The sequence below is a fragment of the Microcebus murinus genome, chromosome 25 (genome assembly GCF_040939455.1).
Source record: "Microcebus murinus isolate Inina chromosome 25, M.murinus_Inina_mat1.0, whole genome shotgun sequence".
Taxonomy (NCBI): domain Eukaryota; kingdom Metazoa; phylum Chordata; class Mammalia; order Primates; family Cheirogaleidae; genus Microcebus; species Microcebus murinus.
The window spans coordinates 8,827,221-8,848,413 of NC_134128.1; the positions used below are offsets into that span (position 1 = coordinate 8,827,221).

The following is a 21,193-nucleotide window of genomic DNA, read 5'->3' on the forward strand; positions in this document are numbered from 1 at the left end:
TTTGTTCTTCATTCTGTTAAGGAAACTTAATATTTGGCCATGAATTTTAATATTAGTCATTGATATGAGATGTATTATTTTATATATAGTTTACTTCAATTTTATTTTTTCAATTATAGTTTATTACAGTTGTCTTCAGGAATAGATGTGAAATTTTAACAATGGTTTTTTAGCATCTTTTGAAATGATCAGATAATTTTTCTCATATGACCTCCTGAGGATGAATATAATATCAAAGTCCTTTCTTTGCATTTCTAAGATGAACTCTACTTAGTCATATAAAATTATTCTTTTAGTAATATGATTTGTTAATAATTTACTTAGGATTCTTGCATTTATATACATAAAAGAGAATATTACAGAATTTTTGGTGTTTTATTAATTGATTATCTTTAAGTAGAGTTATAGCAGCCTTCTAGTATGAGTTCATTCCAGCCTTCTAAGATTGGTTTATTATACCAACCTTCTTGCATCTCGATAGTCAAGGAAATATTGAATTCATAAAGCAAAGGATAGGATGCCATGAAGAAAGAATCAGAACAAAAATAAGTACCCAAATAAATGAAGTAGAATAGTCGAAAGTTATCATTAGGAAAGTCTGCTAAAGAGCAAAGTGAAAAGATAAATAATTTTAAGATATTATAGAAAAGATAGGCAGCACAGGGAATCCGTCCAGAAAGTCCAAATCTGATTAGAACGAGTTCCAATGTGAGAGACACAGAAAACACAGGCAAGATCAGTGTTCATTAAATAACACAATAAAGTTTCTGTGATGTGAGGACGCCTGAGATGACTTTATAAGAGCCTTCCAAAGTCAAGTAAATACATGGAAAAGATACTGGGGAAATGTATGAACGCTGAGAATGCACAGATCTTTAAACCTTGTATGGAGAAGACACCTCCAAAGTTAGGCAAATTGGAATGACATCAGATCACTCAGCAAACTAGATTCTGGGAGACGAGGGAGCAATGCCTTCACAGTTTTGAGGAGAAATGGTTGTGAATCTAGAATAGACCAAGTGTCGTGGTGAATAAATGGGATGAGAACTGGTACCCTTTCTTAGAAATTTTCCTGAGGCTGTGCTCCAGCAACAAGAGGAATAAATCACAGACGTGAACAACATTTGGACCCAGTGGACAGACGTCACAGCACTCCCAGCCACCCAGCAGGTCGAGAGAACAATAAGTCCAAGTTGGAGTAGGAAAACTAACAACTGCATGACAGGGACCCTGGGAGGAAGGGAGCCTTCACAGATAGTGTGACTGAGAACTAGCAAAAATGTATATAAACAAAAATGACAACTAGAAACTCCACAAAGAACAGAAAACCACACAAAAACGGCATAGTCCAACTTTAAGTATACTGAAAAGTAGAGTGATAGAAAGAGCAAAAGCATTTGATACTGAGAACATTCTCCTTTGAGTAGTATAAGAAATGTGATCACGGCATAGCAATTGTGTCAAGAATGAATAATATCTACAAGGTCTTAATTATGTAATAAATTACATGATAGCTTTAAACATTTTATATATTTTAAAGATAGTTTTTCATTTTTTTAAATCTACAAATTGTAGAAGACTATGGCATGCAGTTCACCAAAACATGTTCTCTTCTTCTCTAGCAATAGATTTGTAGTCAGGCACACGTGTGCCCGACAGCACTGCATTCCCAAGCCTCTCAAGCTCCAATAGGGCCACATTACTAATTTCTTTTCAGAGAAACATAATTGAAGTAATGTGTGTTCATAAGAGATCTTATTTATTTTTTCCTTCCACTGCGCTGGAATACTAATTTGCCTGCAGCTAAGCTGCAATCAAGTAAGCAAAGACAGTTGCCCTAAGGAACTGTGAAGAAAAAGGATAAAAAGAACTTGAGTGCATGGAAAAAAAGAAAAATCATGGATAGTGACAAGTAACATGAAGAAAAATAAAGCATGCTAAGAGGATAGAGACTGACGGGAGTTGCAATTTAAAATAGGGTTCTGAGGAAGGCCCTGGCCGAGAGGTTGAATGTGAGCAGAATACATAGCGAGGGAGCAGGGTTGTCTGAGGACCAGCATTCCTGGGAGAGGAAACAGCATACAGCAAAGTTTTAAGGCAAGAGCATGCTTGGGATGCGCAAAATCCTGCAAAGAGGTTTCTGTGGCTAAAAGGGAGTGAGTAGGAGGTGATTATGGAAGGTGAGACCAAGAGTTAGTGGAAGACCAGACCATATGGGCCTTTTTGGCCAAGGTAAAGATTTTGGATTTTATCCTGAGTGATATGGGAGAGCACTGGAAGATTTCGAACAAAGGAATGCAGTATATAAAAGAATCATTCCGACTGCTTTATGGAGGAGAAACTGGCAGGGGAAGTGTGGAAGGAGAAAGGAAGGCCAGGTAAGAGGCTATTCAGTTGTCCATGCAATAGACAATGACAGCTTGGGCCAGAGATTATTGGTATAGGTAAGAAAGAGGTTGGATTTAGGATACGATATACAAAAGGCATGCTATTTAGCTGTGTGGAGTTGTGATTCTGTAACCTTGAAAGGAACTGTGAGCAGAAATGATTGCTTGTGGCCATGAGGTACAGTTTTGTGTCATAAGCTCTTATGTACTCCTTTTTCTTTTTAAAGGTTTATACACGCATTACCTTATTTAAAAACTATTTTAGAAATTTAAAGAAAACATTATACCTTAGAAAAAATTTTACGTCCATATATATAGGCCTACCTCATTGTCTTAGTTTGTTCTGTGCTGCTGTAACAGAATACCCGAGACTGGGTAATTTATAAACAATAGAGATTTATTTCTTACAGTTCTGGAGGCTGGGAAGTCCAAGGTCAAGCGACCTGCTTCTGGTGAAGGCCTTCTTGCTGCATCATTCCATGGTGGAACATGGGCAAGAGAGCATGCACAAGGGACAGGGAACGGAAGGGGGCCAAACTCATTCTTTTATCAGGAACCCACTCCCATGATAACTGGCTCCCACAATGACAGCATTAATCATTCATGAGGGCACAGCCCTTGTGACCTAATCACCTCTCAAAGGTTCCACCTCTCAACACTGTTTCTTTGGAGGTTAAATTTCCAACACATGAACTTTGGGGGACACATTCAAACCATAGCACTCATTCTTTTTAAATTTTTTTATTTAAAATATTTATTGATTTACAGAAATTTAAAAAACCAATCCTAAAATTGATGTGGAATTACAAGGGCCCCTGAATATCCAAAACAATCTTGAGAAAGAAGAACAAAGCTAGAGCAATCACGTTTCCTGATTTCCAAGTATTCAAAGCTAATGTAATTTAAATCCTATGGTGCTGACATAAACACAGACATGTAGACCAATGAAACAGAATAGAGAACCCAGAAATAAACCCACACAAATACGGTCAGCTAACCTTTGAAAAGGGTGCTAAAAATGCACGTGGGGTAAGGACAGTCTCTTCAACAAATGGTGCTTGGAAAACTGGATATTCACATGCAAAACAATGAAATTGGACCCTTATACCATACATAAAATTTTTTTTAATGAATTAAAGACTTAAAATGTAAGTCCTGGAACCATACAATGCCTAGAAGAAAACATGGGGAAGAGCTTTGTGACATTGGACTTCACAGTGATTTCTTGGATTATGTCACCATAACCAAAAGCAACAAAAGCAAAAATAGAGAAGTGGGACTATATCAAACTAAAAGGCGTTTTCACAGCAGAGAAAAAATTTAAAAGAGTGAAGAGTCAAACCAAGGATTAGAAGAGAATATTTGAAAACCATATGTCTGATAAGGCATTTATACCCAAAATATATAAGGAACTCTTACAACTCAAGAGCAATAAAAAAAAAAAAAAAAAAAAAAACTGATTTTAAAATGGGCAAAGGACATGAATAGACATTTCACCAAAGAAGACACAGAAATGTCTAATGGGTGTATGAAAAGATGCTCAACATCACTAATCATTAGTGAATTTCAAATCAGAACCACAATGAGCCATTATCAAAAAAAACAAAAACCAATGTGGGTGATTCAGAGAAATCAGAACCCTTGTACACTGTTGGTGGGAATACGGAATGGTACCGTTGCTATGGAAAATGATATGAAGTTTCCTCAAAAAAGAAAAAATAGAAGTTTTGTATGATCTATCAGTTCTACTTCTGGATATATGTCCAAAAGAAGTGAAATCAGGATCTCAAAGAGGTATCTGCATTCTCATGTTCATCTCAGTATTGTTCATAATAGCCAAGACGTGGAAACAACCTAAATGTCTATCAGTGGATGAATGGATAAAGAAAATGTGGTATATACATGCAATAAAACATTATTCATTCATAAAAATAGAAGGAAACCTGCCATCTGTGACATTATGGATGAACCTTGAGAACATTGTGCTAAGGCGAAATAAGCCAGTCACATAAAGACAAAATACCACATGAATCCAGTTTTATGAAATATCTAAAATAACCAAGCTCATAGAAGCGAAAAATAGAATGGTGGTTGCCAGGGGCTGAAAGGAGGAGGATATGGAGAATCACTATTCAATGGATATAAAGTTTTGGTTATACAAGATGAATAAGTTCTAGAGATCTGCTGTACTATAATGTGCTTAGAGCTAATAGTACATTTAAAAATTTTAAAGAGTTGGCTGGGTATGGAGGCTCACGCCTGTAATCCTAGCACTCTGGGAAGCCAAGGCAGGAGGATTGCTTGAGCTCAGGAGTTCAAGACCAGCCTCAGCAAGAGCCAGACGCTGTCTCTACTAAAAATAGAAAAATTAGCCAGTTGTGATGGTGAGTGCCTGTCATCCCAGCTACTTGGAAGGCTAAGCCAGGAGGATCACTTGAGCCCAGAAGTTTGAGGTTGCTGTGAGCTAGGCTGATATCATGGCACTCTAGCCCTGGTGACAGAGTGAGATTAAAAAAAAAAAAGAAAAAAATTAAAAGAGTAGATCTCATGTCATTTATTCTTATCACAATAAAAAGCTTTATTGAAGTAAAATTTACATAACAAAATCTGTCCATTGTAACGAATATCCCAGTTTCAGACATTTACATCACCCGAAATGTTTCCTCAACCCCATTAGCAATCATTCCCATTCTCCCAGGCAACCGCTGATCTGGAAATTACATATAACATATAAATGGAATCATATAGAATTTAATGTTTTGCATTTGGCTTCTTTCACTTGGCATACGGTGTTTGAAGCTCGCCTATGTTGTAGCATGTATCAACAGTTCATGGCTTCATATTGCTCAGTGGTACAATACCACATTGTGCTTATCTGTTCTCTACTTGTTGGCCTTTTGGATGTTTCCAATTAGGGGCTGTTAGGATAATGCTGCCGTGAACATTGGCATTTAAATCTTTGGGTGTATGTTTTCATTTCTCTTGGGTAGAGTCCTAGAAGTGGAATTGTTAGGTCATATAATAAATTTATGTTTAACTTTTTAAGAAACTGCCGAATTGTTTGTCAAGTGGCTGTACCATTTTTACATTCTTACCAATTACACACGAGAGTTGCAGTTTCTCTATGTCCTCACCAACATTTGTTTTTTTCTAGTTTTGTTGTTGTTGTTGTTTGAAAGAGGTCTGGTTAAATCACTCATGCTCAAATGATCCTCCTGCCTCAGCCTCCCTAGCATCTGGGCTATAGACATGCACCACTGCACCTGGTTAGTTTTATTTGTTTAGAGACAAAGTTCTCACTATGTTTCCTAGGCTGGCCTTGAACTCCTGGGCTCAAGCAATCCCCCACCGCAGCCTCCAGAGTAGCTGGGCGTAACAGGCATGAGCCACCATGCCCACTGTCTTTCTTATTTTAACCATTCTGATAGGAGTGTCATGGTATCTCACCGTGTCTTAATATGCACTCCCCTAATAGTAAGGGTATCAAGTATCTATGCAGTGCTTATTAGCCATTCCTGTGTCTTATTTGGTGAAACACCTTTTCAATTTTTTGCCCATATTTTAATTTGATGATTTGTCTTATAATTATTCAGTCATTAGAGTTCTTTATATGTGGGTTGAACATTCCAAATCCCAAAATCTGAAGTTCACAATGCTCCAGATTTCTAAGCTTTTTGAATACCAATATGACACTCAAAGAAAATACTCAATGGAGCATTTTGGATTTCAGATTTGGGATGCTCGACTGGTAAGTATAATGCAAATATCCCAAAATCCAAAAAGAAATCTGAATGCAAAACACTTCTTTTCCCAAGCATTTTGGATAAGGGATATTCAACTTGTATACTATGGACTGAAGTCTTTCATCAGATATATGATTTGCAAATGTGTTCTCTCACTCCGTGGTTTGTCTTTTCATTTTGTTAATGGTGTCTTATGAAGTATAAAGTTTTCCTTTTAATAAAGTCTACTTTATTAATTTTTTTCTTTTATAGATTATGCTTTTTAGTATTATCTCTAAGAACTAATTGAGGGCCAGGCATAGTGGCTCATGCCTGTGATCCCAACACTCTGGGAAGGCCAAAGCAGGAGGATTATTTGAGACCAGATGTTTGAGACCACCGCAGGCAATATAGGAGGACCCCATCTCTACAAAAAAAGTAAAAAATAAAAAAATTAGCCAGGAGCATTAGCATGCACCTGTTGTCCCAGCTACTTGGGAGGCTGACACAGGAGGATTGCTTGAGCCCGGGAGTTTGTGGCTACAGTGAGCTGTGGTGGCAGCACTGCAAGCACTAATTGCATAGCCAGAGGTCACAAAGTATTTCTCCTGTGTTTTCTTCTAGAAGTTTTATAGTTTCAGATACTACATTAGGCCTGAGATCTACTTTGAGTTGATTTCCAATTGCATTGAATCTGTAGATCAATGTGGAGAGAATTGCCATCTTAACAGTTTTGAGTGTTCAAATCCACGAGCATAGACTGTCTCCCCATTTACTTAGAACTGTTTAAAGTTCTATGCGCAATGTTTGTTGTTTTCCATATGCAAGTCTGGTACTTCTTTTGTTAATCTTGTAGAGGTTATTGTGAAGGAATTGCTTTCTGAATTATACTTTCGGATCGTCTGTTGCTGGTATGTAGATGTACAGTGGATTTTTATATATCGGTCGTTGATCCTATGGATTTATTAAATGTTAATAGTTTAATAATTCTGTGGATAAAAACAGTCTTCCTCCTTTCCAATCTGAATGCTGGCAGTTCATTTATTTATTCATCTCTTGTCTTGTTGCACTGACTAAAATGTCTAGTACAATATGGTATAGAAGTGGTTGGTGAGTGCAGGCATGTTGCCTTGTTCCTGATCATAAGGGGAAGATTACCGTTAAATGTGATGTTGACTGTAGGTTTTTCATAGATGCCTTTTATGTCAAGAATTTTCCTTCTATTTCTTTTTGTCATGGATAGACATTGGCTTTTTGTCACATGCTTTTTCTTAATGTATTGAGAGATGATCATGTGACTTTTGTCTTGTATTTGATTAATATGACATGTATTAATTGATCTTCAGATGTTAAACCAACCTTACATTCCCACTTGATCATGTTGTATAATTTTTTATATGGTGCTGGATTTTGTTATTACAGATTTTTGTTTCTGTGTTCGTCAGAGTGAATGTTCTGTAAGTTTTCTTGTGATGTCTTTGGTTTTAGTATCAGGGTAATGTTTGCCTCATAGAATGAGCGGGAAGTGTTCCTCCTCTATTTTCTGAAAGTTTGTGAAAGATTGCCATTATACCTTCTCTAAATATTGGATAGAATTCACCAGTGAAGCCATCTGGACATCTGGGCCTTGGCTTTTCTATATGGGATGATTTTTTTTTTTTTTTTGAGACAGAGTCTCGCTTTGTTGCCCAGGCTAGAGTGAGTGCCGTGGCATCAGCCTAGCTCACAGCAACCTCAAACTCCTGGGCTCAAGCAATCCTACTGCCTCAGCCTCCCGAGCAGCTGGGACTACAGGCATGCACCACCATGCCTGGCTAATTTTTTCTATATATATATTAGTTGGCCAATTACTTTCTTTCTAATTTTATAGTAGAGACAGGGTCTCGCTCTTGCTCAGGCTGGTTTCGAACTCCTGACCTCGAGCAATCCGCTCGCCTCGGCCTCCCAGAGTGCTAGGATTACAGGCGTGAGCCACTGCACCCGGCCTATGGGATGATTTTTAATTCCTAATTCATTTGTTTTTAACCTATTATAAGTCTGCTCAGACTATTTCTTCTTGATTAAATTTTAATAATTTCTTGGAATTTATCCATTTTATTGAAGTCAGGGGTTGTGCTCTGAAAGTGTTTGGGTGAGATTGGTTTCTTGAGTATTTGGTAGAACTCAGGTGTAAACCAGTGGCTGGTATTTCCTCTGAGAGAGGTTTTTTGATCACAGATTTCATGGTTGGCAAATTATTTGTGTTTTCAATATAAATTTTATATTGATACATAATTATGTGTATTTATGGGATACATGTGATATTTTGGTACAAGCATACAATGTGTAATGGTTAAATCAGGGTAATTAGGATATCCATTACCCCAAACTTTTGTCATTTCTTGTGTTAAGAACATTGCAAATCTTTTCCTCTAGCTGTTTTGAAATACACAATAAATTATTGTTAACTGTAATCACCCTGCCGTGCCATTGAACTCTAGAACTTTTTCTTTCTTTCAAGCTATATTTTTGTACCCATTAACCAACCTCTCTTCATCGCCTCTCCCTTCCCCCACCGCTTCCCAGCCTCTGGTATCCATCATTCTACTTTCTACCTCCAGGAGATCAACTTTTTTAGCTCCCACATATGAGTAAGACATGCAATATTTGTCTTTCTGTGCCTGGCTTATTTCAGTTAACATAATGACCTCTAGCTCTATCCACATTGCTGCAAATGACAGAATTTCATTCTTTTTAGGGCTGAATAGTATTCTACTCTGTGTACAGACCACATTTTCTTTATTCATTCATCCGTTGATGGGTACTAAAGTTGATTTCATAGTTTGGCTTCGTAGCTAATGCTGTAATCAACATAGGCATGCAGATATCTCTTTAACATACTGATTTCCTTTCATCTGGTATGCACCCAGCAGTGGGATTGCTAGATCATGTGGTAGATCTATTTTTAGTTTTTTGATGAACTTCCATATGTTTTCCATAATGGCTGTACTAATCTACATTCCCACCAACAGTGTACTAGTGTTCCCCCTTTCTCTGCGTCCTTGTTACCATTTTTTTACACTAATCCTTTAAACTGGGGCAGGATGATATCTCATTGTAGTTTTGATTCCCATTTCCTGGATGACTACTGATGTTGAACATTGTTTCATATACCTGTTGGCCATTCGTATGTCTTCTTTTGAGAAATGTCTATTTAGATCATTCACCTATTTTTTAATTATTTCTTTTTTTCTATTGAGTTGTTTGAGTTCCTTATGTATTATGATTATTAGTCCCATGTCAGATGGGTGCAAATATTTTCTCCCTCCCTATAGGTTGTCTCTACTCTGTTGATTGTCTTATTTGCTATTTCTTTTTCATTGTATTTTTATTAAGCATTATATAACAGACTACATGCTATAAATATACTACATAACCTTCTAGCCGGGGTAAATAACCATAACTGAGTTATTTTTTCATCAGTTAGGAAAACATAGCCTTAATCAATGTTCTCCGAACCCCCATAGTAATGATTAACTTCAGAGGTGTGCCTCTTCCCATCAAACTTCACTGATGTGAATAATGGGCCACCCTTTTGTCCTTGCCCCCATTAATGAACTCGTGGGTGTATCCAGTGGCCACTTTGGGGATGTGCAAGCATGAGCCCATGATGGCAATTCCTGGGAGAATCTCAAACTATATCTCAGCACAGCTACCTAGGCAAAAACCCCACTTCTTGGCCCCCTAAAGGTGACCAGGCTTCTATTTCTGGGTTCTCTCTTCTATTCAGTTGGTCTGTCTGTTTTTAGTCCAGTACCCTGCTATTTTTTTATTACTATGGCTTTGTTGTATATTTTGAAGTCAGGTAGCGCAATGCCTCTAGCTTTGTTCTTTTTATTATTATTTTATTTCAGCATATTATGGGGGTCAGAGCTTCAAACGTGTCCATCCCCCAGATGGTGCGCATTACACTCATTACGTACGTATAGCTTTGTTCTTTTTGTTCAAGATTGCTCTGGCTATTTGAAGTCTTTTGTGGTTCCATATGAATTTTAGGATATTTTTCTATTTCTACAAAGAATATCATTGGTATTTTGATTGAAATTACATTGTGTCTGTGGATCACTTTTGGCAGTATGATCATTTTGACAAAATTAATTCTTCTAATCTATGACATGAGATGCCTTTCCATTTTTTTATGATCTCTTCAATTTCTTCCATTAGTGTTTTATAGTTTTCCTTGTAGAGATATTTCAGCTCCTTGGTTAAATTTATTCCTAGGTATTTTTGGGTTTTGGTAGCTATTTTAAATGGAATTACTGTCTTGATTTCTTTTTCTGTTAGTTTGTTGTTGGCGTATAGGAATGCTACTGATTTTTGTATATTAACTTTGTATCCTGCAACTTTATGGAATTTATTTATAAGTTCTAAGAGATTTTTTGGGGAACATTTAGGGAGTTCTGCATATAAGATCATGTTTACAAACAAATACAATTTGACTTTTTTGTTGTTGTTTTTTGAGACAGGGTCTCCCTGTTGCTAGGGCTAGAGTACAGTGGTATAATCATAACTCATTGCCACTTGGGCTCAAGCGATCCACCTGCCTCAGCCTCCTGAGTAGCTGGGACTACAGGTGCATGCTACCACAACCAGCTAATTTTTTTATTTTTTTGTAGAAACAGGGTCTTGCTATGTTGCCCAGGCTGGTCTCAAACTCCTGGCCTTGAAAAGTGCTTCCCCTTCCACCTCCCAAAGTGCTGGGATTACAGGAATGAGCCGCCAAGACTGGTCTGACTTCATCCTTTTTAATTTGGATGCCCTTTATTTCTTTCTCTTGCCTAATTGCTCTAGCAAGGGCTTCTAAGGACTGTGTTGAATAAGAGTGGTGAGAATCGGTATCTTTATCTTATTCTAGTTCTTGGGGGAATAGTTTTCAGCTTTTCACCATTCAATATAATGTTAGCTGTGGGTTTGTCATGTATGGCCTTTATTGTGTTGAGGTACACTCTAGTTTATTGAGGTTTTTTATTATGAAGGAATGTTGAATTTTATAAAATCCTTTTTCTTTGTCTGTTGACATGATCATTTGGGTTTTGTTCATTCTGTTTATGTGATATATCATATTTCTTGATTTGTATATGTTGAACCATCTTTGTATCCCTGAGTTAAATTGGACTTGATCATGATAAATGATCTTTATAATGTGCTGCTAGATTAAGTTTGCTAGTATTTTGTTGAGGATTTTTGCATCTGTGTTCTTCAGGGATGTTGGCCTATAGTTTTCTTTTTTTGTTGTTGTGTCCCTGCCTAGTTTTGGTATCAGAATAAGGCCCACCTCACAGAATGACTTTGGAAGAATTCTTTCCTTTTCAATTTTCTGGAAGAATTTGAGAAGAAGTGGTACTAGCTCTTCTTTAAATGTTTGATAGAAGACTGGGCGCGGTGGCTCACATCTGTAATCCTAGCACTCTGGGAGCCCGAGGCAGGCGGATCGTTTGAGCTCAGGAGTTCGAGACCAGCCTGAGCAAGAGTGAGATCCCGTCTCTACTAAAAATAGAAAGAAATTAGCTGAACAACTAAAAATATACATAGAATAAATTAGCCGGCATGGTGGCACATGCTTGTAGTCCCAGCTACTCAGAAGGCTGAGGCAGGAGGATCGCTTGAGCCCAGGAGTTTGAGGTTGCTGTGAGCTAGGCTGATGCCATCGCACTCTAGCCTGGGCAACAGAGTGAGACTGAATGAATGAATGAATGAATGAATGAATGAAAGAGAGAGAGAGAGAGAGAGAGAGAGAGAGAGAGAGAGAGAGAGAGAGAGAGAGAGAGAGAGAAAAAGAAAGAAAGAAGAATTCAGCAGTGAAGCCATTAGGTCCTAGGCTTTTTTTTGGTAGGAGACTTTGTATTCCGAATTCAATCTCATTACCTGTCATTTGTCTGTTCAGGTGTTTCTATTTCTTCATGATTCAATCTTGGTAGGTTGTATGTGTCCATTTCCTCTAGGCTTTCCAATTTGTCAGCATATATTTGTTCATAATACCTCTAATGATACTGGACTTTTTATTTCTGTGTTACCAGTTATAGTATCTTTTTTTTTTTTTCATTTCTGATTTTTTGTATTTAGGTCTTTTTTTTCTTGGATGGTCTGGCTAATGTTAATTTTGTTTATCTTTTCCAAAACCCATCTTCTTGTTTTGTTGATCTTTTGTTACTTTTTTTAATCTCAATTTTGTTTATTTCTACTTTGATCTTTATTATTTCTTTCCTTCTACTAATTTTGGATTTGGTTTGTTTTTGCTTTTCTAGTTTCTGAATCATTGGTCATTTACTTGAAATCTTTCTCCCTGTCGATATAGGCATTTATTGCTATAAACTCCCCTCTTACTACTGATTTTGATGTGTCTCATAGGTTTTGGTATTTTGTGTTTCTGTTCCATTTTTTTCAAGAAACTCTTAAATTTTCTTTTTGATTTATTCATTGAGCCACTGGTCATACAGGAGCATAATGTTTAATTTCCATATATTTGTACAGTTTTGAAAGTTCCTATTGTTACTGATTTCTAGTTTTATTCCATTGTGGTCAGAAAAGGTACCTGATATGACTTCTTCTCTTTTACATTTGTTGAGATTTGTGTTATGGCCTAACATGTGGTATATCCTGGAGAATGTTCTATGTCTTGATGAGAGGAGTGTGTATTCTGTACCTGTTGGATGAAATGTTCTTTAAATGTCTGTTCGGTCCATTTGGTCTAAGGTGCAGTTCCAATGTGATGTTTCTTTGTTGATCTTCTGTCTAGATGATCTGTCCAGTGCTGTTTGTAAGGTGTTAAAGTCCCAGCTATTATTGTATTGGAGTCTATCTCTTCCTTTAGATCTAACAATATTTGCTTTATATATTTAGGTGCTATGATGTTGGGCACATATATATTTATAATTCTTACATCCTCTTGCTGAATTGATCCCTTTATTGTTATATAATGACCTTTTTAGTCTCTTTTTATAGTTCTGGGTTTGTTTTTTTTTTACATAAAGTCTACTTTATCTGATATAAGTGTAGCTACTTCTACTCAATTTTGTTTTCCATTTACATGGAGTATCTTTTCCCATTTCTTCACTTTCAGTCTATATGTGTTTTTACAGGTAAGGTGAGTTTTTGGTTTTTTTTTGTTTTTTTGGGTTTTTTTTAATCTATTCAGCCAGTCTGTATCTTTTAAATGAGGAATTTAATCTTTATATTCAGGATTATTAGTGATAGGTAAGGACTACTCCTGTCATTTTGTTGTTTTCTTATTTCGTATATTCTATGTTTCTTTATTCCTCTCTTATTGTTTATCATTGTGGATTTGTGCTGGTAGTGATCAGGTTTGATCTGCTTTGTGTATTTACTCCACCAGTGAGTTTTATACTTATGTGTGTATTCATGATGGTATGTATCATCTTTTTGCTTCCAGATGCAGGAATCCCTTGAGCATTTTTTGTAATATCAGTCTAGTGGTGATGAATTCCCTTAGTTTTTGCTTGTCTGGGAAAGGCTTTATTTCTCCCTCATTTCTGAAGCATAGCTTTGCTGAGTATAGTATTCTTGACTAGAAATGTTTTTCTTTCATTTCGTCAAATATATTAACCACTTCTCTCCTAGCCTGCAAGGTTTCTGTTGAGAAACCAGCTGTTAATCTAATGGGGATTCCTTTATATGTGACTTGACACTTTTCTCTCGCTATTTTTAGAATTTTCTCTTTGTCTTTGAGTTTTAACAAGTTGACTATAATGTGCCTCTAGGAGAACATTTTTGGCTTGAATTTATTTGGAGAGCTTTGAGCTTCTTGTACCCAGATGTCCATATCTCTACTCAGACTTAGGAAGTTTTCACCTATTGTTCTATTAAATAGATTTTCTATGCCTTTTCCCATCTCTTCTCCTTCTGGAATGCCCATAACATGCAAATTTGTTCACTTAGTGGTGTCCCATAAGTCTTGTAAGCTTGCTTCACTCTTTTTCATTCTTACTTCCTTTTTTCCTCTAACTAGAGAATTTCAAATGAGCTGCCTTCAAGGTCAGAGATTTTTTTTCTTCTACTTGGTTAAGTCTTCTATTGAAACTCTCTCTTGTATCATTTATTTCATTCATTGACTTCTTCAACTGCAGGATTTCTATTTGATTCTTTCTCATAGTACCTATCTCTTTGTTGAATTTCTAGCACTCTGGGAGGCCGAGGAGGGCGGATTGCTCAAGGTCAGGAGTTGGAAACCAGCCTGAGCAAGAGTGAGACCCTGTCTCTACTATAAATAGAAAGAAATTAATTGACCAACTAATATATATAGAAAAAATTAGCTGGGCATGGTGGCACATGCCTGTAGTCCCAGCTACTAGGGAGGCTGAGGCAGGAGGATTGCTTGAGCCCAGGAGTTTGAGGTTGCTGTGAGCTAGGCTGACGCCACAGCACTCACTCTAGCCTGGGCAACAAAGCGAGACTCTGTCTCAAAAAAAACCAAAAAACCAAAAAACTGAATCTGGGAGAAATAGACAATTTTAATAGAAAAACTTAAAACAAATGAAAAGATTGAATTAGTAATCAAAAACCTACACATAAGGAAAAATCCAGGCCCAGATGGCTTCACGACTGAATTTGAATCAACATCTAAAGAATTAATACCAATATTTCACAATGTCTCCCAAAAAGTAAAAGAGGGGTGAAGACTTCTCAGCTCATTTTATGATGCCAGTATTACCCTGATATAAAACCAAAGTCTTCTCAAGAAAACAAAACTATAAAACAGTATTTTTTGTGATTATACATGCAAAAATCCTCAACAAAACACCAGCAAACTAAATTTAGCAACTTATAAAAAGAATTGTCACCATAATCAACTGGCATTTATCTCAGGAATGCAAAGTTGATTAAACATCTGAAAATTACATAAATAGAATAAGAAAACATCATTGCATGATCATCTCATAGAAGCATTTGACAAAAATCCATCACCTTGCATGATAAAATACTTAGCAAACTAGGAATAAAAGGGAACTACCTCAACTGGATAAAAGAGCACCAGCTGAAATCCCACAAGTAATACCATGCTTACTGGTGAAAGACAGGATGCTTTCCTGCTCAAATCAGGAACAAAACAAGGCCGTCTGCTCTTACCACTTCCATGCAACTTGAGGTTCTAGCCAGGGCAGTTAGGCACAAAAGAAATACGACTGGAAAAGAAGAAGGAAAACTCTATTTGCAGACAACATGATTTTATTATAGAAAATCTTAAGGAATCCACTCAAAAGCTATTAGAACTAATGTATGAGTTTAATAAGGCTGCAGAATACATATCAACATAAAATCAGTTTTATTTTTATATGCTTATAGTTAGCAACCTAAAACTGAAATTAAGAAAATAATTTTATTCATAATAGCATCAAAAAATAAAATACTTGGGAATAAATTTAACAAAAGAAATGGAAAACCTAAACTCTGAAAACTATAAAACACTGTTGAGAGAAATTAAAAGAGATCAAAATAATTGGAAAAATATCCCATGTTCATGTATTGTAATGCTTTACATTGTTAAGATAGCAACACTCCCCTAAGTGCAAGAGCTGAAACTATAAAACTCTTAGGAAAAAAACATAAGGCTAAGTCTTCCTGATCTTAGGCTTGGCAAAAGATTCTTAGATAGGATACCAAAAGCACAAGTAGCCAAAAAATTAAAAGTAAAAGCAATAGATAAATTGGCCACATCAAAATTAAAAACTTTTGTGAGTCAAAGGACACCATCAAGAGAGGGAAAGACAACCCAAAGAATGGGAGGTCGTATTGTTGCAGCAACGTGTACAGCTCTTGACTGGGGAAAGAACCGAGCGGCACGCGAAGAGTCGGAGAACAGCCTTTATTCTTCCGGCAGGCTCAACCCAGCACTTGTTACAGCGCTCTTTGCGTCTTCTGATCTTCTGACCCCTCTTCCTTGGTCTCCTCCTGCTTTTATACTCTTGGTAGGGCTCAAAAAGTGTCCAATCAACTACAAGCTTTAACATCCAATCAGCATCAAGCTTTAACATCCAATCAGCAACAAGCTTTAACATCCAATCAACAACAGTAGAATTCAAAAATTACCCAATCAGGATCACGCAAGCAGCACTGCCGGGAAACAGGCCTCCCTGCCGCAGCGCTGGCCCGTGGAGATGCGGCAAGCGGCTGTGTCCCAGCGCCCGACATTTTCCATGTCAGTATGTGCACATCTTGTATCTGACAAAGTTCACGTACCCAGAATATATAAAGAATCGTATGGCTCAGTGGTAAAAAGACACCCCAAATAAACAATGGATAAAGGATATGAATAGATAGTCCTCCAAGGAAGATATACAAGTCTCCAATAAACACACGAAAAAATGCTCAGTATCCTTAGTCATCAGGGAAATGCATATCAATAACCTGCGATACCACCCACTAGGATAGCTAGAATCAAAAAGTTGGATAATAATAAGTGTTAACAAAGATATAGAGAAACTGGAACCCTCATATGCTGCTGGTGTGAATGTAAAATGATGCAGCCACTGTGGAAAACAGTCTGGCAGTTCTTCAAAAAGTTAAACATAGAGTTACCATATGACCCAGCAATTCTAGGTATTAATATGTACCCAAGAGAAATGGAAATGTATGTCCATATAAAAACGTGTACAGGAATGTTTATAGCAGCATTATTCATAATAGCCAAAAAATGGAAACAACACAAGTCTCTATCAGCTGATGAATGGATAAGCAAAATGTGGTATACCATAGAATATTATTTAGCAATAAAAAGGAATGAAATACTAATCATACTGCAACTTGGCTGAAAATTGAAAACATAAATGAAAAAGCAAGTCCAAAAAGTCAGTGTATGATATGATTCCATTTATGCGAAAGTCCAGAATAGATATCTCTAGGGAAATCTATAGCGATAGCCAGCACGTAGTGGTTGCTTAGGGCTTGGTGAGAGGTGTGCTGGAATGAGGGCATGGGCAGGATAGCTGAAGGGCACAGGTTTCTTTCTGAGGTGATGAAAATGTTCTCTAACTGGTAATGGTTGCATGTGTCTGTGAATATACTAAAAACCACTGGCCAGGCGAAGTAGCTCACGCCTGTAATCCTAGCACTTTGGGAGGCCGAGGTAGGAGGATTACTTGAGCTCAGGAGTTTGAGACCAGCCTGAGCAAGAGTGAGACCCCGTCTCTACTATAAATAGAAAGAAATTAGCCAAACAACTAAAAGTAGAAAAAATTAGCCGGTCATGGTGGCGCATGCCTGTAGTCCCAGCTACTTGGGAGGCTGAGGCAGGAGGATCACTTGAGCCCAGGAGTTTGAGGTTGCTGTGAGCTAGGCTGACACCATGGCATTCCAGCCCAGGCAACAGAGTGAGAGATTCTGGCTCAAAATAATTAAAAAAAGAAAAGAAAAAAGGTGGTGGTTATAGCGATTGAGAGCAGAGATTTTAGAGCTCTGTTTGCTGGGTTCAGCTTTTCAGAAACCTTTTTAACTTTGAACGTATTATTTATTCTCTCTGGGCCTCAGATTCTGTAAAATGGAGATTCTAATAATAGTTATATACCTACCTGATACGGCTGCTGTGAGGAATATGTATAGACCTGCACACACATATTTTTTTAGAAATGTGCACAATGCCTGTTTCATACTAAGTTTATTATATAGATGAAGTGCTTTTCAGATCTGAGGATCCATGGTTAACGTGGTCAATTTCCCTGAGGCTGGCATTCCAAGGTAGAGGTCAGGGCCAGAGACATGAGCTAATCCTTTCTTGTCTAAGGTGTTGTTGGGATGAGACACCAAAAGAAGAAACTGGAAAGAACATGAATGGCAAGGACAGAGTGTGGAGGAACACTACGTCAGAGAACACGAGCAAGGAGTATAGAGGAGGGCCAGTGAAAGAACATTCAGAGAAAGAGGAGAACTAGGAGAATAGAAAAGGCAAGGTCATTGCTTGGAAGAATCACAAGCAAAAAAAAATTTTTTAAAGGAAAAGATAATATCAAGGGGAAAATCGTCTTTTAGAGGTAGAGACCACGTGAGCCACGTTCGGAGGTTTGTAGGTTGTGTCTGATGGACAGGGAGAAGTTGAAGGTGAGAGCAGAGCAGATTAGTTGATGGAGCATAGTTCTGTGAGAATTCAAGTGGCAGATTTTGCCTCAAGCGGAAGGAAGATAATTTCTTTCTTGAATTAGGATGAAAGAAGGGGTGGATATATGGTGGTGCAATCAGATTTTTGACTTGGGAAATTTGGAAGTCACAGAAGCTCATGTTGGATGACTTCAATTTGTTTACGTAAAATAGGAAGCAAAGGCCATCTGTAGAGAGAGGAAAGTGGGAAATGAAATTGCAGAGTGTTTCTAAGCAGCTTTAAAATGTTTTCTCTAATTCTGCCCTTTGCATGAATGGAAAACAAATGATCTATCCCGCGGGTAACATGCTAAGAGCTTATTTCAAACTTAAAACATCCCTAAGAGGCTAGCAATATTGGTATTAGTCACATATTACATAGGGTAATACATGAGACAGAGAAAGGATAGAAAATTGCTCTAGGTTATTCAACTGAAAACCTAGAGGTAGAACCAAGATTGAATACCATGTCTGTACAATTCTAAGCTCCTAATGATCATACGCTGTGAGGTTTTGCTGTCAAATTTCATTAGAGCAGTGAAGTGTTGGTTCAAGAATATATGTGGATTACTGGAGTAGAAAAGTATAGAAAATTAACCCGTGTATACAATGGAACATAACTTTAATAAAGTTAATATTTTAAATAAATGGAGAAAGGATGGCTTGTTTGATAAATGCCTTGGGGTAATTAACTATTCATTTGAAAAAATTATCAATTAACTTTGACTCCATATTTCTTAAAATATATAATATTAATTGGAACAGTGGTTGTGGCAGGGTAGAGATTAAGTTAGGGGCACAAGGGAACTTTCTGGAGTGATAGGAATATTCTATAGTGAGTGTGAGATGTTGATTACATTGGTCTATTTTTTTGTCAGAACTCATCAGGTTGTACCTTTAAAGTCTACATTACACTCTGTAAATTTTATCTTTATTTTAAAAGGGAAACCTACATATACATCTGTAAGACATTGTTAAATGAAAAAAAGCAAGCTATAGAATGAGACATACAATATGGTACTATTTAGATAAAGAAAAAAGAATTACCACCAAATAAAATTATTTATTACTGTGGATCGACATTCATATATGTAAATGTATCTGCTTACTAGTATAATCTTCTCCGACAAAGAAAGATATTTAATTTCTGGAAATTCCAGCTTTACCACAAATGATCTGTTTGTACAGTGATTTTGAAACTAGAATATTTTCAAGGCAGCCTAGTATAATGGAACTTTCTTGAACTAGAAGTACTCAGGGGATCCGAGTTCTTGTTCTGGCTCTGCTGCTAAGTAGATGGGTATTTGGAGCAAGCCATTGAATCTGTCTGGGCCTCAGTTTCCTTGTCAGTTAAATTAATGGATTGGACTGATGACTGAGGCCTAAGATTCAGTGAACTCTATCCATTCACATAGACCTTACACAAAATAGGGCACTCAACCTACAATATGTACATGGAAAGTAAGGTTTTTGCTTTTATGTTTTGAAACAGGTGACAACCAAAGCCAAGCAACTGAAGGATTCAGTTACCTGCTGCTCCCCAGGTGAGTTAGCAGCTACTTTATCCCATTAATCTACAGTGGTGTCTTCCAAATAAGTCCCTTTTTATGATAACTTCTTTAGATACAAGGATGGACAGCAGCTTTCCTAAGAATTTATGTGTCTCACAATCTGTTTCCCCCAAGATCAACTGGAATTTTGTAAGAGTCTCCATACTCTTTGCTTGGAACCAGGAAGTAAGAAAATGCCTCTAAAATCTTCCAGCCTAACTCAAATACAGGTGCCAGGGGGAGTAATATACTCGAACAAGCCAGGGATTAGCCAACCCAGAGATCTCAAAAAAGTCATCCCAGCTAGGCACCTGTAGTCCCAGCTACTTGGGAGACTGAGGCAGGAGGATTCCCTTGAGCCCTGGAGTTCAAGACCAACCCAGGCAATATAATGAGACCTGTCTCTAAAAAATAAAAATTTTTTAAAAATAATAAAAAAAGATTTTTTAAAGTGCAATTTAAAAAAAGTCATCCCAGAAAGGATTCAATGTGGAGTTCTCCAGATTTTAGGAAAGAGGACATTTCCAGATTTCCTTTTCTACTAGTACAGCTATATGTCTGGGCATGGGGACAGAGACAGGCAATGGGATATTGTGTGAGAGACGCCTGCCTCCAAGACATTCTCCAGAAATGTATTATGGAAAAGGCAGTGGGGCTCAGAGAAACGCCCTGACACGGATCTTCCTGGAGCATTGGTCGAGGGAGTAAAAAGTTTGGTGGAGACAAAAGGAAATGAGGAGTTGAACATTTTAGGGTCTCTCTGTGGTGTCACCTGGCTGGGGGGCACACGCCCATTGCAGTCAGTGGCAGACCCAGGGTCGTGGCTCACAGACAAGGAAAAAGCAAGACCGGTGGGATATTTGGCCACATCCAAATATCCTGCAGCTCTCCAAAAGCACCACTAGGTCTCTGGCACAAATACATTCATTGAACTCTGTGTTTTACTTTTTGTTTTTTAATAGCCTTTAAAGATCTAAAGAACTTTGAAGTATATTTCTTCTGATAGTAACAGAGAGCCTCTAAGAGGTGTTATGATCCATTAAAGCCCTAAAACTGTGCTTCTGAAATATTATTGGAAATTCTAAAATTGTTTCTTAAGATCGTGGATGCCTTTCAAAGACTTTGAAATGGGAAAGTTTAGGAAAATATAGCTGGTTTAATAGGCTAATGGACAAGGTCGAAATGACCTTCTGCTACAGATAAGAACACAGTCACATTCAAGCTTTTGGCCCTTTCTTATGAGAGGCGCTATAGTAAACATGGAGAGAAATGTTTGTTAATAGAAACTCAAGAAAATACAGATAAATAAGAGGAAGAAAATAAAAATCACATTTTAAGCCACACAGTTTTTACTTTTAGAGAGATATTTCTCCAGACTTTTCCTGATACACACATGTGCATATAATATTTT

General features: G+C 37.3%; 1 protein-coding gene across 1 annotated transcript in view; it reads left to right on the plus strand.

Annotated features, from left to right (window-relative positions):
* Positions 1 to 21,193, plus strand: part of DNAJC1 (DnaJ heat shock protein family (Hsp40) member C1) — a 188,866-nt gene that overhangs the window by 160,724 nt on the left and 6,949 nt on the right. Inside the window, exon 10 of the mRNA XM_075997491.1 lies at positions 19,725 to 19,776. Within this exon, the coding sequence (XP_075853606.1) occupies positions 19,725 to 19,776 (52 nt within the window). The remainder of the gene's footprint in view (positions 1 to 19,724; positions 19,777 to 21,193) is intronic.